The sequence below is a fragment of the Sinohyriopsis cumingii genome, chromosome 17 (genome assembly GCF_028554795.1).
Source record: "Sinohyriopsis cumingii isolate HCF-2022 chromosome 17, ASM2855479v2, whole genome shotgun sequence".
Lineage (NCBI taxonomy): Eukaryota > Metazoa > Mollusca > Bivalvia > Unionida > Unionidae > Sinohyriopsis > Sinohyriopsis cumingii.
The window spans coordinates 121,916,684-121,937,825 of record NC_142977.1 but is presented as its reverse complement, the minus strand read 5'-3'; the positions used below and the strand labels follow the sequence as shown (position 1 = coordinate 121,937,825).

General features: G+C 35.5%; 1 protein-coding gene across 1 annotated transcript in view; it reads right to left on the bottom strand.

Moving 5' to 3' along the window:
- The window catches only part of LOC149779784 (uncharacterized), a 98,592-nt gene extending 77,757 nt beyond the window's left edge, over positions 1 to 20,835 (bottom strand). The window contains exons 1-3 of the mRNA XM_089938464.1: positions 20,326 to 20,835; positions 18,197 to 18,337; positions 13,040 to 13,207 (exon numbers count right to left, since the gene is read on the bottom strand). Of these exons, the coding sequence (XP_089794590.1) occupies positions 13,040 to 13,207; positions 18,197 to 18,337; positions 20,326 to 20,835 (819 nt within the window). The remainder of the gene's footprint in view (positions 1 to 13,039; positions 13,208 to 18,196; positions 18,338 to 20,325) is intronic.
- Positions 20,836 to 21,142: the final 307 nt, after the last annotated feature.

Sequence of the window (21,142 nt, the reverse complement as noted above, 5' to 3'; positions counted from 1 at the left end):
ATATATACAATGTCTCAATGCAAATGGTTAATGATCGGCTCAGTAAATCGATGCAACAAATCCTGCAGAAAGGAATTTTGTTGGATGCACTTACAAAGTATACGACGAGGAAGTCTAGGACCAATACCGTGTCTGCGATGTGGTATTGGAGTGCAAGGAAAAACAGGATTATGTGGAAAGTGTGGTGGAAAACGGTTCAGAGAACTTAAAAGATATTATGACAAAAAAATTAATATAAGTGAAAACGCTATAAAATCCGTGGAGGATTATATATCAAGATTTCAGACAAACAATGATTTAAACAAATAATATTATTCCATATATGGAGCAAACTATATTTGTCCCACATCCCACAATAACAAACTATGAATCAGATCGTAATGGCATGATCAGACACTGCAGGTTGAAGAGACCAGTTGGCGTTGTTTCTAATACTGGCTATCTTAGATTTACATTTGGGAAGAAAAGATATCTGTGTCATCGATTCATGTATGAGTGTTTCTTCGGAGTGATCAAAGATGATCTTGTTACTGATCATGTTGACGGGGATCCTCAGAACAACTCCTTATCCAACCTTCGTGTTGTCACACAAAGCGTGAACTCTGCACGTGGTAATACTGGAAGATGTAAAACAATCAGAAAGAGGGCGGTAAATTCCACAAACACAGAAACTGGCGAAGTAATTATATTTCGTTTGATACGTTCTGCTGCGAAATACTTTGATATTAATCCGTCTTCAGTAAAAAGAGTAGTAGAAAATATAACCAGATCTGCTTCCTCAAAAAAATATAAGCAGAAAATCACCTTTCAGTACTGTTAACTATCATCACCACCTCGAATTATATTTATTTTTTGGGGGGTCAGAAATTGTCATTATTATACTACTTATTTTTTTACTCATGAAAGGGAGGTAATTTATGGCCATAACAAGGTCTGTGATGCCTGGTGGAGCAAGTTGAACAGTATGTATCACAGAATGGATTTATGATTTCTAACTTACAAAAATATACAGTTTGTGTATTTTTCTGCCCTATTAGAACAGCACAACATATAGAATACATGTATATTTCATCTAACCTACAGAAAACCGACACGTATATTCCAGCCTACTGAGTGCAGAATCCAGCGTCTAGTCTGTATCAATCATGGCGGGTTAGTTTTAGATCCAATGTACAATGTACTGACTCGTAGGTCCATGATAGTGTTTGGAATTAAAAATCAGTTGCATTTTCCTTGTTCAGTGCAGAAATATAATGCAAGATTGTGTATGTATGTGTGATTATTTATTTATCGAGTAATAGACAGGATGGAAAAATCTGGCAATTAGATGATCTAGACCAGATGTTCTATCATACATGGCGTGGTATAGTAAATAGGAAATTCCTTAATTTAGCTTTGTTTGGTGAGAATATATTATATAAATGCATTTCTTGAATTCAGAATTGTATTATTCGAAATTAGTTCCTTAGCTATACATTAACTTCCGAACCATATGTTTGTAACAAGATTTGATAGCTCAATTGGTATCGTATTGGACTGTGACGCTCGCGGTCCAGGATCGAATCCCCATGGCTGACAACATGTCGGTGGTTTGCGCATAATTGCAATTTTTATAATAATTGGGGGGCAGCAGCAAAAAGCCCCTCCGCTCAGCAAAACTCAATCACGTATCAACCGGTGGTTGATACATATTTTCGTATCACCCACGGGCTTGATTATTGTGGGTGGGTTTTTGCTGAGCATATATGTTTGTGCCATCCTTTATTCAATTATTCATTGTATATATTTCATTTCATACTTAATGAACTTGCTAAAAAACTTGAATAGAAGTTCATTTCATAATATATGTTTGTGCCGTCATTCATTCATTGTACATACCCATTTCATTGATACTTAATGAACTTGCTAAAAAACTCGAATAGAAGTTCATTTCATAATATATGTTTGTAATGTCCTTCATGTGCCGTCATTCATTCATTGTACATACCCATTTCATTGTACATACCCATTTCAATGATACTTAATGAACTTGCTAAAAAACTCGAATAGAGGTTCATTTCATAATATATGCTTGTGCCGTCATTCATTCATTGTACATACCCATTTCATTGTATATATCCATTTCATTGTACATACCCATTTCATTGTACATATCCATTTCATTGTACATACCCATTTCATTGTACATACCCATTTCATTGTATATACCCATTTCATTGTACATATCCATTTCATTGTACATACCCATTTCATTGTATATATCCATTTCATTGTACATACCCATTTCATTGTATATATCCATTTCATTGTATATCTTCACCAAACACACCCTCTTGGGCCTCCAGACCGTTGTTTGACGGGTTAGGGGCTCTCATAGCGGGGTAGTGTTTCGTGTACCTGTACCTTGAACTCGCTAAAGACTCGATAGGAGTTCAGGGATAATTTTTTTTTATTTTAAAGATTTACATATTATATAATAAACCATGAAAATATCAAAGACATTATTTCTGCTATTAAAAAACTAGAAGAAAACGGAATTAATATATCTGATGAACTAAATCCTGAAAAAATAATATCTGATTTTGAAACGTTAGAAGAACTTAAAAATGAAAATAAGTATGTTCTATCATCTCAATATAAGTTCATAAAGCGGATTCAGGCAGCTATGTTTCAGTCACTGGCTATGGTGAACGATGATCAAGTAAATGAATTTATTCGTCTTTCTGTTGCAATAGAAAAGATCAGGTCGGAATTATCCAGCGAATACGAAACAAAAAAAAACAATCAGTACCCGCATAAGATACTTAAGAAAAATTATGTCAGCGGGTAACGACTGAGTAGTAATATAATTTCCCTCACTGTATATCATATCAGAATTAATTTACATAAGGAAATAAAATATTTCAGAATAATAATAAAATATTTTTTGGAAAACTGATTAATTTGTATACTTTTGAGTAGCAACCACCCCATCAAAATTAGCACACTGATTGATTTGTATACTTTTAAGTGGCAATTACCCCATCAGAATTAGCACACTGATTGATTTGTATAATTTTCAGTACCAATTACCCCATCAGATTGATTCGCAAAAAAATAAAATATTTCAGAATAATAATAAAAATATTTTTTTTGTAGTATTTTTTTGAAAACTGATTAATTTGTATACTTTTAAGTACCAATTACCCAATCAGAATTAGCAAACTGATTGATTTGTATAATTTTAAGTACCAATTGATCTCAATAATATGTTCTCGGCGGAGCTCATCTAACTCTTCTCGCTTCCGTATTCATCAATAACTAAATTGCTCTGTGTTTTGAAAACACTGTTCTGATGGCGTTTTTTAAGTGTATGAAAAACAATCACGTGCTGGTACATTATATAACATTTACTGGATTAATTAAGATTTCACATACAGATTTATCACAAGCTCTTCTCCACGCATGTCAATTAAGCGATTAAGGTGGTCTGTGAGCTTAAAATTTATTCGTGTTACCATATTACTGTGACACCGCAGATACACAGGATTAGTTGGTTCTTGCACGATTAAACTTCCAGGGGGAACTTGTGGTGTAAATGTACATAAAATATATCCTTGTTGAGCCTGATTTGATTTTCCAAGATCTATTTGATAGCTGCCATTGACTACGTCACAAACCAGATTGACCACGATTGTGCTGGTTATATTAACGATTCCCGAAGAAACGTGTCTGCCGCCGCCATGTGGATCATTATTATATCTGAGAACAGTTGGAGATGGGGCTAGTTTTCTCCATGCATCGAGTATTTTAGGAAAATGTTCATCGATAACATCATTGACAGATTTTCTTAATCTATCTGGATTATAATCAGGGAACTTAAATGTTGCAATATCAGCTTCGGATATTTTGTACTTGGTTGCGAAGGATTTTTTTCGCTTGATGACTTAAGAACTACATCTATAATTCTATTATAGATAATTTCAGAAGAATCAACTATAAAATTTAAAACCTCTATGTACCTGATGATATTATCGTGTGCAGATGTCAAATCAGATAAATACTCCCGAAAACTATCACGTAAACTATTTAACTGTATTGTATGGTCTGAGTTTATTGAAGAAAATATAGAATCAATATTCGAAGCAATAATACGTCTATTAAGATTATAAGAAATAAGTACAGGACCATAATAAAGTTCTCCACCTATCACCTCTGGTTTTAATTCTATGTAATCTAACCAATTTGAATTCATTTCAATATCGTGACGAGAGCTACTTGTTGACGTAAAATCAGCTCGTTTTGGTTCTGGTGGTCCTTCATACACCGGGGGAATTTCAGGCCAACCTAGTATGGATCTTATCGTGGATTGATAAATATCAACGACATAATCAGGAAAATGTATCTCAACCGTCGAGGACAGCGTCGGTTCATAAACGTTAATTGATATTTTTGCTTCTTTTCCGGTTATTGATTTTATTCTATGTTGAAATTCCTCATTGATTTGTTCGATCTCATAACTACCAGTGGGTATTCCAACATCTATCCAGTCAGGAGTACCATCTGGTTTGTTCTTGTTAGCAAATACAAGCAAATTATTTGCTGGTGTACCATTAAATGATTTTGATCTGATATTTGGCCAGCTGTAATATACCCGTAATTGAACCAGTGCTATTTCCTTTACTGGAATTGCAGTAGGAAAGTTAATACTAAATTCAGGATTAGTTGAACTTACCGAGATCATCGTTATCTTTGGCGGAGTTGTGTTAGTCACGATCTGCTGGAGTAATTCTGTCATTATTAGTATTTATGTCTTTAATACCGATACCTTCGTCGTATATTTTAGTCATCATTGAAAACTCGACATCAGATATAATTCCATCACTGAGATTCGCTGATAACAACAAAGATAACTTCGAGTATGCGACCGTCACTGTATGCAATCTTATCATGTAATCGGATAATTTTTCATTCATGCAGGTGCATATTTTTTTGTGATGATATTAAGCACACCTGCAATCATTGTTGCTGCTGAAATACAAATAGTTACGGTTGCTGGTGCCATCATTGTCACCGCTGATAATATAACACCGGTTCCAGCAACAACAGCGGATACTGAATAAACAATCACATCAATGATAACTAATCATCGTCAATATTTTTGTACTTTTACTGTATATTGTTCGACTCGATCTTTTAGCACCGCCTGCCATTCACGCGCTTGATTGTATCTGTATTGTGCACCGTCCATATATTTTTATGCAGTAAACAATTGAGGTGTTTCAGCTACAAATTCCAAACACCACCAGTAAGATGTTGAGTCTAATGTTTCATCATCTGCTTCCAGAATAAATATTTCTTCGGTTCTGTTATTTAATATAACAGATACAACCCCGGAAAACCTATCCGTTGAATGACGCCATAGATACGTTGTAAATATTTTAAATTTTTCACCACTGAACACAGACAAGCTGTACATGCCAGTGACTTTTGCGGTATATTTGATGGTTTTATTTTGCTGCGACCATGTTGCGAATCCCGATGATACCGTGTATACGATCTTTGTGATATGCCCAGGAGTTATTCCGGCTGGAATTTTAATCAAATTGGTTTTATTAACAATCTCAGGAATCCCCGCTACGATGTCTTGCTGTGTTCGTTTGATCGTGTCGATGTTCGTATTGATATCAGTGAGATTTATGTCAACGGAGTGCCGAAGAATTCTTCTGCGGTTCTTTGATGGTTTCTGCGAAATCTTGCAAAAGCGCCCACGTGAACGTCATACTCGGCCCGCAGCATGGATAATTTACCATCTACGGTGTCGACATATTTTTTTGTTGCTGCATCTTCGTCGGATGTTGGATCTCTTAAAACCACTATTTTATTTCCGTTCATGCTGAGTTCACCCATCATTGTGTCACCGGTATTTTTCACGCGATTAGCAATGCTTCTTGCAATTTCCTTTCTAATTGTTACAAATGATACACTTGACTCTCTGATTCTACCACCGTCAGTAAACACGGGAATATTATCCGTAACTGCACCAAGTACTCGTCGAACTATATCATTCCATCTGATATTGCTCGTTTTTAGTTTACCATATCAATCTTGAAAAATAACGACCTCATCTGGATCAACTCCAGCAAGATTCATGATATCAGCAAGTTCATCTTTAGTCGCATACTTCGACAGATCAACATCGCCGGATTTTCTCTTAACGCGGGAAGATCTTCTTCCGTAAATATCAACCATTATATAAGATCCAAGATCTATTTAAAATGCTTTATGCGCAATGAATCGGTTGCTTGTATAATCATGCACAACTTTATGTGGCGGTTTGGATGATTTTGATATAGCGTCGAGTACATTAATTACTTCACGGCCGCATATTGGCGGATCTGTCATTGTTTGTGTGGGTAGCGTTGAATACCAAACTTTGGAACCTCTGGTTCTTGCATAAAGTGGTGTGATATATTTGATGAATTCAGCAGGTGGAGCTAACCCGTATGAATCAAAATAAACGATTCCACGTGGATCAACCGCGTATGATACCCAACGAGTACCAGGTCCGGAACGTTCATCAAGATTAATAATACCTGTTTCGAGTTTGTTTGGTTGTTTTGGTAATTGATCTTGCATAAAAACACCTCTAAAGGCTTTTATTTTTAATCGTTTAGCAGCATGAAGTAAATCAAAATTTGATGCTGGAACATCTAACGTGGAAGCCTTAGACCTTTTCCCCAGCGAGATCCTGGTATTGCAGCTAATAGTGGGAAAATCCACCTATTTTAATCATATCTTTTATAGCGCTCGGAGAAAGATGTATTTGAACTCCGGTTTTTGATTCTAGGGCTTTATTGAAATGTTTAATCTGATTATTTGTCAACGATAATTTGTTTGGACCACCACCCATCTGATCTCGTTTTAGTGATATTTAGTTCCGCATTTGCTGGTAGTTTTTGATTGAAGGTTTTTGACCTGACCGGGAGTCAGAGTAACATTAACATGACTATACGACATTTTTATATAAATAATATTTTTCTGAATAATTAGAGATTTTCCACTGGTGCATCAACGACTCTCATTCGACCACTACCACCTTCAAGTAACACGGCTTTATCGCTGAGTATGACCGCAATTGCTCTATAATTAGCACCACCTGTATTCAATGTTGCTTTAAGATGTACATCAACGACAGATTGTTTTGACAGATCAAGATGTTCCAGTGAAAAATAATAAATCAGATACAAAGTTCTGAAATCATATTGTGATATTTGCAATCCAGTATCAACATTTTGATCACGTCCCATGAATGACATTAAATGATGATATGCACGTCCTATATGATTCTGTTCATAATTTAGTTGTATATTTTCTGTTGGTTCTTGTTGTCCATTTATCCGTAAAGAAATATCTGTGATACCTAGTTTATCAAATATCATATGAGAGTAAACTTGTGAGCCTAATCGATTAGTTTCCTGATAATGATAATTTATTTTGACCACCTGTGATCTGATCTCGCTTACGTGATATTTTCATTCCGCAGTTTTTTTGCTGAATTTGGTTGAAGGCTTTTAATCTGACCAGGAGTCAGACTGACACTAACGTGATGATGTGACATTTTATGATAAATACTTGCCATTTTCCAAATGGTGATTAAAGATTATCCACTGGTGCATCAACGACTCTCATTCGACCGCTACCACCTTCAAGTAACATGGCTTTATCGCTGAGTATGACCGCGATTACTCTATAATCAACACCACCACCTGTATTTAACGTTGCTTTAAGATGTATATCAGCAACAGATTGTCTGGATAAATGAAGATGTTCCAGTGAAAAATAATAAATCGGACGCAAAGTTCTAAAATCTGACTGTGATATTTGCAAACCGGTATCCATATTTTGCTCACGTCCCGTGAACGACATCAAACTATGATATACACGTCCTATATGATTCTGTTCATAATTTAGTTGTATATTTTCTGTTGGTTCTTGTTGTCCATTTATCCGTAAAGAAATATCTGTGATACCTAGTTTATCAAATATCATATGAGAGTAAACTTGTGAGCCTAATCGATTAGTTTCCTGAAACGCAACAAAAATATGTCGCGGTGCAGAAACACCCTGTTGTGATGCTATATGCCATGTGAACTGACCGTTAATGTTACTTTGCATACTATCTGTGCTTGTTGTTAACCATGACAAAAAGGATTTACCACCACTGTCGATGAAAGAAATTAATTTTTGTTCTACTGCGATCGTTGGAGTCATTACCGGCATCCACAGTGAAAGTTTAGACAATATTACTTTACCAGCATCACCAACAGGTCTCCACAGAGCATCGTTATCATCACCTTTTCGCACAAGAACAACCATGTGTCTAGCTCCAAAAATAACCTTTCAAAAATTTCTACAAAATCCAAAAATATGCGATAGTGGAATTGCACATGAAAATCTTCTATTGTCTCCTAGTAACACATTTTTACGTGCTGCAAATCCCAAGTTGAAATTTTCGCTAGAACCATGAACCACTGGGGCCACATCAGCATCAGCGTTATTGGCAAAATTTCTTGGTCGTCTTATATTATACGGATCGCTTTCAGGGTTACTGGAGTTATCTTTCACAAACATCATTGTAGGACCTGCTGATCTTGTATAATCATCAGAATATCTTGCTAATCCTATCATTGTTGTAGCAACGTCTACATCTTTCTGAATCGATTCAATATTTGTTCCATCGATCATATAAGTGGCGCTATCAAACAATGCCATAATCCCATTGTTGACAAAACCCACTTTTACTGCACCTCCGTAATTAGTATCATCTGTTTTTATAACTGTACTTTCTACCTCAAGAAAAGCCTCAGTGGGTAAAAAGTATCTACTTGTATCATGAACTTGCAGTTCAATTCTTCCATGTTGATCCAGTATTCGTGCCTCATAAGAATAAAACTGATAATCACGTACCGATTCATCTTTAAGGACAGGTGCCTCCATATCAAAGGCTTCATCGGATTCACGCTTAAACATTTTATTATAATTATTTTCGTCTAACACGAAAACCGTGTTTGGAAACTCCACTTCCTGATATCATGCTTGAAATATTATTTCCTGATTCACTGAGTCTTTGATCTATCAAATTTGATGTTATATTTCTTTCTGCCTCTTTAGATAATTCCGCTAGTTTTTGATTTGCAGTCTGATTTATTATTTTACTTATGTCTGCGGGCATAATTTCAGTACTTGCCAGTTTCACTGGTGGTTGTTGTTTTCGTCGCAATAATCGTGCTAGTCTTTCTTTGATTGCCGAGAACACCTTACCAGCAACATTGACAATTGCTCCAGGAGCTTTTTCACAAACAATATTGATAGCTTTCATCGATATTTGCTTTGCAACGGGTGCTGCTTTTGGAGCTATCCTTGTGAATAATCCCCGTACAACATCACCAAGTCCATCTCCGTAAGTAGCTCTGTAGATTGGTAATCTTTGAGTTCACCGCTCTGACTTGTACAGGTTTACGATGATTATTATGTATGATCATCTTTTTTAATTTACCATTTATTTAACAACTAGTCATCAACAAGTTCATCGATAAGTTCTCGGTAAACTCCGATATCCATGATACCACCTTGAAATAATCGCCAACAAATATCAGCTGCTTCGTTAATTATTTCTGGTGAATTATTTCCGGCACATTTTCCTCCTATGAGAACTTCTAACCGTGACACGTCATTGAGGATATTATCAGGACAAATAAAATTATTTCCTTCTGATGTAGTCAGGAACCCACTTCCTACAGCGCTTGGAGGATCATCGTCAGGATCTCTTTCTTTACCCAGTGAACGTAATTTCTCCTGTTGTTTAGTTTCTATATCTCTAAATATTTCTTCTTCTTGTTTCCATTTTTCTTCTGCTTTTCGCTTCATTTCCTTTGCCATCTGCTTCCTTTTCTCTCTAGATTGTTTCAACATCAATTGCTGTTGTTCTATTTGTTGTAAAGGTGGAGGAAGTTTCTGCTGGGCGAGTTGTTTTTGTTTTAGTTGTTTCAGTCTCTCTCTATAAAGTCTTTTTACTTCTTCATTAATAATTTCAAATTCTTGACCTCTAGCTTGTTTTTTGTTGTAATATACGCGATATATATATTTAATAAGATTATCATCATTTATTTTTTCATAATGGGGTTTTAAAATACTAGATTTATTAAATAGTACATTTAATATTGCTTCGGGTAATTGTTCTTCTTTAGTATTTCTAATTTCTTCAACAACCCCTTTCCTAAATTTTGCAATCAATTCTGTTTTTTTCTACTAGTTCGGGTTCAGGTGCATGTTCTTTTTGCACGTCGGCGACTTCAGTACGAAGTTTTCCAATACTTTCAAGTATTTCCTCACCAACAGGTGGAGGATGAGCCGCAGCTATTTCCCTGGCTATGCCAGGTGGAAGATCTCGTAAAATCTTCTTTGTCTGTTTAGTTCTTCTTGCTATTTTTTCAGTTTGTTCTGCTGTTTGTTTTGATACCGGAAGAAGATCTTCTTTGATGACAGCTGTAACCTTTCCAGTAGCTGCAGTGACGGGTTTAAACAGTTTTTTAGTTTCTTCTTCGTACTCAACTCGTGCTTCTTGCTGCGCTTGTAGATTTTTTCTAAATGAATCTCTGACAGGAAGAAATTTGTTAATTGCTTCTAATCGTTCTCGTGCTATTCTTGCAGTATGAGATTCTGGATATACCACTATTTTTAATATAACAATTTTTTAATTGATATTAGCAGATGGGGTGTAAATTTAATTAAACAGATATCATTAATATAATGAACAACTGTGCGTGGTTAATTCAAGGAACAACAAATAAATGCAACAAAAGGTGTCGTGGTGAATATTGTAAAAAACATATTTTAAAGAAAAATCCTCATGCTGGTCCACGAAGTTGTGTTGGATGTAACAATGGCGTTAGAGGATTATATCAGATTTGTAAAAATTGCGGTGGAGATCGATACAGAAGTTTGATGAACTATTACAGAAAAAGAAAGAACATAAATCCAAAAATAGAAAAACCACCATCAGAACTTGAATATTACTTAAAGAACAAAACAAAAGATCCCCATGATTCAGATGAAGATTCCCAAGATTCAGATGATGATTCCCAAGATTGATAGCAGCAGAGAGGGTTCGTCTACAATTCTGTTTGGGACAAACAATAATCGTAGACGTGGTATTGACCTCTATGAAGGGTCACTATTTTTTTTGGTCTAAACACAAGGGTGACCCTTCCCTTAAGTGGTCTGTTCACCCTCTCTGCTGCTTGAATAAAAATACCAATTTAGTTAGTTTTTAGATTACAACTTATTAAGCAATTAACATGTATATAAAAAATTCAGGTACTGGGTTTGGGGTGGCAGAAGTTGGAATTTTGTTTCAGCTGAGGTTTCTTTCATCTCAAGATAATTATTATTTACTTTTATTTAGACAATATCATGGATAAAATATAGTTTTATAGTTTTATTGCTATATATCACAGCAAGATATTTTTCCAACAACTGACATGGAAATTAAAACAAAATATTTCAGGCCCCTGCCCCAGAAAATTAAATTGTTGATACCTAATAAAATTGTGGTATACCATGGTACATATCGCGGTGTGTTCAGAAATACCATGGTACACAATTGTTAGTGGTACCCAGATGTAGGCAGGTGTATAAAATGTAGCTCAATGATTTTATTTAAAAAAATATAAAAATAAATAAATATGTACCAAACAAGCCATATAGGAAAGGAGTTATTTCCTGAAAACTTATGGGACTCAATAAATAAAGAGAAGTAATTTCTGGGCTCAAAATGAAATTTTTCAGTACTAACAGCATTTTGATAGCAATGTTCTCAAGTAGTAAAAATCAGACCATTTTTCAATATCCACTATTATATTCAGTAAAAGTGATATATGAATTAACTATATAACTAACAAGACATGTCTCTTTAATGTTTTTTAGTTTGCAATATACTAAATTGAACCGGCAAAAATGATAGTTTGCTGATGTCAATTTCAAGCCCTGGATTTACATACTGAATTTGAATCAAGTAGTATGGTTAGCTTAAACAGCTAGCCATGGCAGAGCTTTTGATAAACTTGTGTCCATCCACATATCAACTAACACCACTCTTTTGTCACCTGTAACTGCGAAACTTTAACACATTACAGATGTATCAAGATTTTTAACATCGACGTTACTCTTAAAGTCTTGAGTATGCATGAACACGCATACAGAATTGATCTCAGAAAGGTGCTGCCAAGGTGCTTAAGAAAAGAAGTTGTTATCAAATTATATGGCAAACAAGGTGGAAGGAGCAAAACAATAACTTTGTTTCTTTTTAAAATCATGAAATGGCTTCATCAGACTAAATTAATTATGAATCATAAAGGTAATTTTCAAGCATCAAACCTAGCTTTTTTCTGTAGTGGTCAGGTGAGATACCCACACACTAGCATAACTGTGACATTTCCATCAATGAGATGAAGTCCCTAAGAATTCTAAGAAATCTTGGTTTTAACTAGGGGCAAGGTACCTATAGCATTTATTGCTGATATTTTTTACAAGGATAAAATCTAAGACAATTATCATTATAATGTTTCCCAATATGTTACACAGAAAAGAAATGCTAGCTATTTCACTTGTAAATAAATTAAATATACTTTAATTTTGTAATTCCAATATAGAGTAATTCAAAGGAATTTTATGTCTTGCCTACTCTCCTGCCGAATAAATATACATTGCAATTGTCAAATACTGGTGCCAAGATAGACTGCAATTGTCAAATACTGGTGCCAAGATACCTCGCAATTGTCAAATACTGGTTCCAAGATGCTTCACAGACTATCAATGACAGTGGCTAAAATATCTAGTTACAAGCCTCTTCTCAGTCTCAAACTTCATCTTGTTTCATCTGTTAAGACATATCAAAATCCATACTTCTTGAAAATTTATATCACACAAAAAATGTGCCAAAAATATTTTTTAAATATTTGCTTTGCAATTCAGTAAAAAAATTTTACAAGTAACAAACCTCTTGTAGTGATTTATTCACTTCTTCAGCATGCTTAGTTGTTTCCTCAGACTGTGAGGCCATCTCTCCATTCACTTCAGCCAATCTGCTGACCAGGCCAGACACCAAGTTTTGCAGGGCTTGAATTTCATTTTCTCTAAAGCTAACATCAATGTCCTCACACTTGATCTGGATTATAAATGAAAATAAATATTCTGAAATATTATTCTGGACTGCTGTAGTGAAAACAAATGTCAGTTTTAACACACTGCATTTCCACTGGTAAGTGATTTACATTAACAGATGGAGTAAAATGTCATCAGTATGGTAGATGTCTAAACATACATTATGATACATCTACCAAAGTTCTACATGGGTCCAGGCTAGAAAGATTGGGATACATTACCCTTAGTGAAATATGGCTTTGAGTTATCCCCTCTTATAACCTACATGTTGCTTCTTATCAATTCAAGATCTTCTAGGTTTAAATGCATATATAAATATCCCCAGCATATTCATAACTGGGATATACGTTTTGCACAAAGACCCTCTTTTATGTATTCAGCAATTTCTTCTATTTGAAGCTAAGATGAAAATCATATGACATGTACTGCTTTATCAGGCAAGCTGATTTGACAAAACAAAATATTTTGAGTAGATTACTAGGAACCTTAATTATTTCATTCCAAAAGACAAGGTGCTGAAATACCCCCAGAGAAAATTGGCATGAGCTAAGCTGTCTGTTGGGCACAATTTATGTAATGTCTATGTTTTTGGATCTTAAACCAATTTTAGTTACGTACTATTATTGTGTTACTGTATCTTCTCCTAGACAAAGGAGATTATTCCCTCATTCAATTAGAAAGGTTAGAACAAAAACATGATCCCAGTCTGATACATTAGACAACTTCCATCATTCAAAATATCATCCTTCTTTAACTTGGCCCAAGACTAAAATGATATCCGAATTAACAAGAAGAAAGGAATTAGGTACTAAGAATGGACATAATTATCATTAGTTTAAGATCCATCTACCCACCCACTTATCCCGAGCTACTTTTCAACAGCAGTAATACCTAATACTGCATCGATAAATTTCCAGTCCAGAGTGAGGCTCATGGCCCAGGATGAGCTATCAAAGTGAACTTAGTAGGATAATCTAATGTATACTGGAGGAAAGCTTGATGGCTAGTTAAACTGACACAATTGGCCTTAATACAAAAAACCTTTGCACCAGTCCTACATTGATTGCAGCTAAAGTGAAGATAATGTACACAGAATGCAGCTTTCATTACATCCAAAGAAGAAGGATTAAGAAGGATCAAGACGCAGCATCATCCATTAACCACATGGGCTTTGATCCTCACTAAAGAAAAATCTCTCGGCTAGAGATGGATAAGCTCTTTATACTTATAGGTTACTGCATTTGTATGGGAAAATATAAATGAGTTTTGGGATGGAATACTGCATGTCCTTGGGAGTGCAGTATATCCTTCCGACAAAATGAGTTCATTTTTTCCCATACAAAATGCAGTAACCTTTTTATTATATGCTCATTTTTTTATTCTACCTAAGGTTTAATTATATAAACAAAATACACTACAAGAAACAACGTAAATGAATGAATGCCGTATTCCAAAACTAAATACACAAGCACAGATTTGTCATTATACAATAACATCATTATTAATGCACACATAACTCTGCCCAGATAAATCTGAACTTAGTCATGTGCTTGACCTAACTTTCGAACAAAAATGGCGTGTCTAGAAAAAACTGAAATTTGCAGTCATATTGTGAATTAATGTGCACTGTAACAACTTTTCGATTTGATCTGGAATGAATAGATTTTGGTATTTGTCTTAATTTTATGAATGTTTGTGATTTTGGACTGATTCATCTGTGCAAATTATACATGAAATACATCGGATTGAAGCGGCGCGGGAGAAGCATGCTTACATCTGCAAATGTGTTTCTGTTTCTGTCACTGAATGTTTGAAATCATAATGTGGGAAAAATGTGAAGTCTTTCAATTGCAATTATCAAAAAGATGCTATGGAATTTAATGCTTATTTGATTTTGAGTGCAGTAAGGAGGATGCAATTGCACTTATCATCGAAATTACAGTACAATTCTGAAATGTGTAATCCAGATTGAAAACCTATGACATGGCTCACGTAATTCGGATTTGCAGAATTAAGAAAATACATTTTGAGGAAATTCAGTATGTAACACTGTAAGCATATTTTATTTTGCCATTCTTATCACCAGCTAAAGAAGAGAGTATATGACTTGTCACTTGTATGTTATTTGGAAGGACCTTATCTTGTGTCTGTTATATAATGTAGCTAGCCTAAATCTGTAACATTGTATCAATGTGCCAAAGCAGCTGGTATGTGGCAGTCCACGAAACATCTGTTTTAGTTCATTCAGAAACAAATTTAAACAACCACAATGTAAAGAGCCTCTTACGCTAGTGTACATGATTTGTGTACAAATCAAAAGTGCTGGCATCTGTGTCCATTGTTTGTTTACAATAGGAAGTAGTTCCTTTATGCATGTGAATGCTATATGTGTATTGTCTTGTGGGTTCAGTATCGGGTAATACTGAACAATTCTGACAATGTGAAGTTAACGAGGAAACAATGAGCATATAATAAAGGACAATACACCTCAAGATGATGGCTCCTGAAATATCTGATGTACCTTTGATAAGGTGAAGGAGATTGCCCTGTATTTCTCTTCTCCATTTATTAAGCCAAATAGAAACATAAAGCATACAGAAATCTATCTTGATTATCCCCAGCACAGTTAAGACTGAGACTGAGGCTTTCAATACAGGGGTGACTGAAACCCAGGTTCACAAGGACAAGTAGCCAAGTCATAGTTACCTGTTAAACTGTATACAAAACCTTTTTCCACTGACAAGTTATGAAGTTCACTCCTCCTTGTTGACATCACAGGGAGAAAAGATTATTTTAAATTTAAGGTTCTCAAAGGAAGCTTTACTCAAAGGCTAATCATTAACTTAATGATTTAAAGCAAGTTTAGATAATGAGCAAATAAACATGAAAGGCCCCATCTATGACCATTAAAGAAATTGGCAGACAGGAAGTTCAAAGTCTCTAATCAGATCTGAAAGTTGGGGGGGGGGGGCACTATAATAATAGTGGAGCCCATGGAGAACTAAAGAGTTATTGGAGATAGCCAATCTATAGCCCTTGATGGCAGAAACTGAAGTCATTTTCTTCAAAAAGGACAAGAAGAAACTACAACTGCATAAGGCTGGGGTGGAGGTATGGGTGGGTGGGTGCTGTGAAAGCAGATCCCTCCTCAAGGTTGAATCCCAGGGAGCATCTACCAACTGGTTGAGGAGATCACTAAACTACAATCATTGGTGCCATAATTTAGGGGGGGAATAATATGATATGGTGGGTATGATGTGTGCACCATCTCCCTAATTAGAGAGAACAACACGTGGTGGGTATATATGCAGTACACAACCTTCCTAACAAGAGGAAGCAGCACACTGTGGTAGATATGTGTGTGGTATGGAACCATCCTAATGAGGGAGTAACATACTTGTGCAGTGCTTCACCTCCCTAACAGGAGAGAGCATTACTGTGCAGTGCTGCACCTCCCTAATGAGAGGAGCAACCTGCAATACAGGGCATGAGGTGAGCTTCCTCTTGAGAGGGAGCAACATGCTGCCCTGAACATGAGGACTGTTTGATAGCTCCCTTCAGGAGGGGGCAATCAACTCCTCAAACATTCAGAACCTCATACGCTGTCAAAGTAGTTGGTCCCCGGAGTGCTCTTCTTTTAAATTGTTGTTGTTGTTGTCAGGTTTAACGCCATTTTTCAGCACAAGTTAGGCTATGCATGGTGGCCAGTATTAATGATGGAGGAAGAACCCGGGAAAACCCCGGGAAGAACCACCGACCCACGAGAAGCTACTGGCAAGCCTTCTCACATACCCACATTGGCTGAATCCTGGACTCGAACACACGCAGACAGAGGTGAGATAGCAGTGATCCATAACGGAGAGCGCTTTAGACCACTCGGCCACTCTGCGCCCCTCTTAAATTATGGAACAGATAGTGTAACAATTTTCTCTGGTGATGATCTAGGAAAAGCATACATACAGCATGGTGTCCTTAAAAAAGATGACATTTGTACACGTCCCAAGCCAGGTGCAAAAATGCCTTGTGTCGTAATGACAATTCTTGACTCTGTCGGAGAATGTATTCACATCAAGCAGATGGTGGTTTTCTGCATGAACAAGGATAAGCAACACAACAGCGATGGGTAATGTATTGCTGCTATTAAAACGTACATTTTCTTGATGCCACCAGAGTCTTGTAACACATCTACCAGGTAAACTGGTACAATATAGTATGTTGAGGCCTGTGAGGTTCCATCGAGTAATATCAACTATGTTCTGTACAATTCTGTTCTCCCTTTAGGGAAACAAAATATAGTGTTCATGTCTTTGCATTGCAAATATATTAAAGTTCATCACTGTACAATATAATCCCTTTGTTTAACAAATATTTCATCGAGAATTACCAGTACTGCAAATCAATATCATTTTTGTGTTATAGTCATCTGTAGAACAAGAAACAGCATTCATTTTTCTCTATTATAGAGGATTCTGTGAGGTAGTTTACAGAAGTAATTCATCAAGCAGGAAACTAATGAATAATGGTGCTAAACATATTGCATTTTAAATTTATTCAATGTTGATATCATCGCTAGTGTGTATATGAAAGGGGTCACGCTACCTGGAGAAGTGGGCAACTAAAAAAATAAATACTTCAGTTTCTTTTGTTGACTTTTTTTTAGAGGTACAGTGAGTGATCATACTTTTTGAGATGCTCATTCCTCTTAGCCAGGTTAGTTCAAGTGTTATTCTGTAGCACAAGGTGAAATGTAGAAATCAAGCCATCAAATAGCTGGTGTTGATATCAGTTGCGCTGACAAACAAACTCTTGCACATTCACAGGCATGTGTTTTGATAGCTGACTGACCATTAACCCTTTCTCAAGTATGTTAGCAGCTATCACTGCTAGATTTCCAGAAATTTCCTTTGATGATAAAAAAAATACAAACTTGAGTTTAAATACTTAAATAACTGTTCCATTCCTGAAGAAAACAAACCCACAGAATTAAAGTTACCCTATTCAATTCAGACTGAGTACTGCCATTTATGTTGAGGTCAGACAGAAGTTGAATCATCTTGTCTATCCAAATATCTTTATTGCTGTCTAGGACCTTGAGTTCACCAGAGTGCAAAACTTCATTTCGAAATCCTATCAACTGAAAAAGAAAACAAAATGAAAACTCAAATCATGGATAATGCATCTATGTACAAATATTCACCTTTGAGACATACAGTAATTAATACACCTACCACCTGCCATGTTATGACCTTGGGACTGACCTACAGAATCCAAAATATTCAGCCCTAATATTCTCATCAAGCAGACTAACCTATGAAATTTAGATGTATGTTCTGTAATACTCAGTGATGTGTTCTTACTAACAAGAGGGCTTAATAATTTCGACATTTCTGCAGCCTTTTCTACAGGTAAGATCTAGAGTTATGCAATACCATTTAAAAATTAATGCAATAAAAATCAAATATTCAACAAACAAAAAGCACACTGAGCAGTGCATTACACACCAAGTGCATATAATCCACAAAGTTCAGCAAAAGGCAGATGGTGTAAAACTAATGCAAATTGCAAATCTTTGTCTGGAAAGCATCAATCTTTAAAATAGGTCAAGTAACCTTGATTTCTGACCTAAAAAGCAATAGCCACCCTTCTTGTATCTGATACAAGAATTCCACTAGGTGTAATCAAGGGAGCCTTTTTCAAAAATAATGCTTACTTACTGTTAACATTTTAATACAATTTTATATGTTTTCAGCATTATTTGAGTCTGCAAGCTCTTTTTTTGCAAGTGGAATCATTTGCAAATATTCTTGTCAGAAGTGTTTCTCCATAAAGCATTACAATAATCTATGTCTGGTTGTGTATATTTTCTGTAATATACTAACCTATATTTAGTTGATAGATATGGCCTTAGCTGACTTAATAACCACAGATATGAACTGACTTCAATATGTCATTCCACTGAAAATTGTTGTTAACTAATCACCACAAGGATTTTATCATGGGTAATAATATACATACATACATACCCGTATCTGCTGACCTATGAGACGATATTTTTTGACCAGAAAATCTTAGCTTCGTCTTATACTCTGAATCGACTTATAATGGAGTATGTCATCCGAATCGCTTTATCATATCTCTTGTATGGAAAATACTTCTCCAAGATTACTAAAAATAATATGCAAAAAATATTTCATTTCAGGGAAGAGATCATGTATGAACAAATATAGGATCACACAGTATTTTAAACAGTTACAACATCGTCAGTATTACAAATTAACACAGATCAGATGTAACTGCGGTAAAGCAGCATGCACCAGTAATGTACATTGTTTGTAATATACGTTGTTTAAATTTAATTACATATATGTGCATTAGAACTTACAAGTTAGAAGACGAAGAACCATGACAAAGACATATTCCATCACAATTTTATTCTTGCACCTAATGATCAAATAATCTGTATGCCCCATTGAGAGAAGACAGAGATGTCTCCACAATTGTAAATCTGTATTGTTCACTTACCTGATGACTGATTTTACTTGTGTACAAGTGCAGTACTATATTCCATTATAAATTAATACCACTAGTTAAGCGATTCCTTCTAATTTTTGTTTCCACTATTGGTAGGGACCCTCCCCCCACCCCACCCCAGTAAATGCATTTTAGTATTAATGATGTGATTTCCCTATTGCTGGTAATCTGAAATAACATACAGTGATAGCTTTAATATTTATGAAATGCAAAGTAATTATAATTTAAGTCCACAGATCATTGTAAGTTTTGTCTCATCTGTAACTCAATAAATTTCTAGGTCCGTTTCATAATATACAGCTAAAAATTCATAATACATTTAAAATACTTCTTGTAAAACAAATTAGGTACTTTTAGTTACATTTCATGATCATGAATAGAAAGGTCACTGAGTTACTGGTAAGAAAAAATTAGCAATGCTGTGAAGAATGAAGTGAAAAACACAATCCGAGGTGTTGATCTGGCCTCATCTTATACTCATCATCGACTTATATAAGGATGAAGGATGGAAAATTTGCCAAATTTGCTGATTTGACTTATAGGCCAGCAAATATGGTATATATATATAGTACCACCTGTATGATTACTTACATCAGACAGAAGTTGGACATTTGGAATACTGGTCCTGAACCAAGCACAATACTTCAAAAGAGATAAAACTGCTGATGCATCAAGTTGATGAGGGAGATTGAGAGTTCTGTCCTGACCTTTTGGCATATACACCTTAGCGATTTCATATGGATCTGTAGGCCAGCGACGTATGTCTGCATTTTTCCAGTTGATACCATGATTATTTGGTTCGTTATGAACAGCCAGGATCTGAGAGAGCCATCTGTCACACACACTGCTCCTGCAGTTGATGTACCATGTAATGGGATTGGACCTTGCTTTTCTGACATCCTTCCATGTACAAAAACCACATATCTTCCCAACAGACGGTCCACCAATAACTGATGTGACTTTTTGTTCAATATGGGCATGAAGTTTTTTCACCTCAGTATCTACATAGTCATGAAGCCCCTCCTTCATAAGGATCAATGCCAGGCTACATTTGATCCAGTTCTTGTACTCCTGGTCTTTGAACCTTAATGGGACACTCATGGCTTCTCAGTTCTGGAAGTGGCAATAAGATTGCAATGTTATGCTAATTATTTTCTATAGTAATATTAGAATATTTCTGGACAGGTATTAGTATTATTACCAACCATCTACAACCCCCTCTCCCACTAATGTGTCCATAATACATCAATATCCCTACCAATCCTGGATAACTGGTGGAAAATTGGTTCAATATATAACGGCAATTGTATTTCTTAGCAGATCAACATTATTTCTACTTGACTGAAAAGCCTTCAGGTCTTAACGTTATTATTCTAAAACTTGGTAAAATTTTTATGAAGCAGTGTTT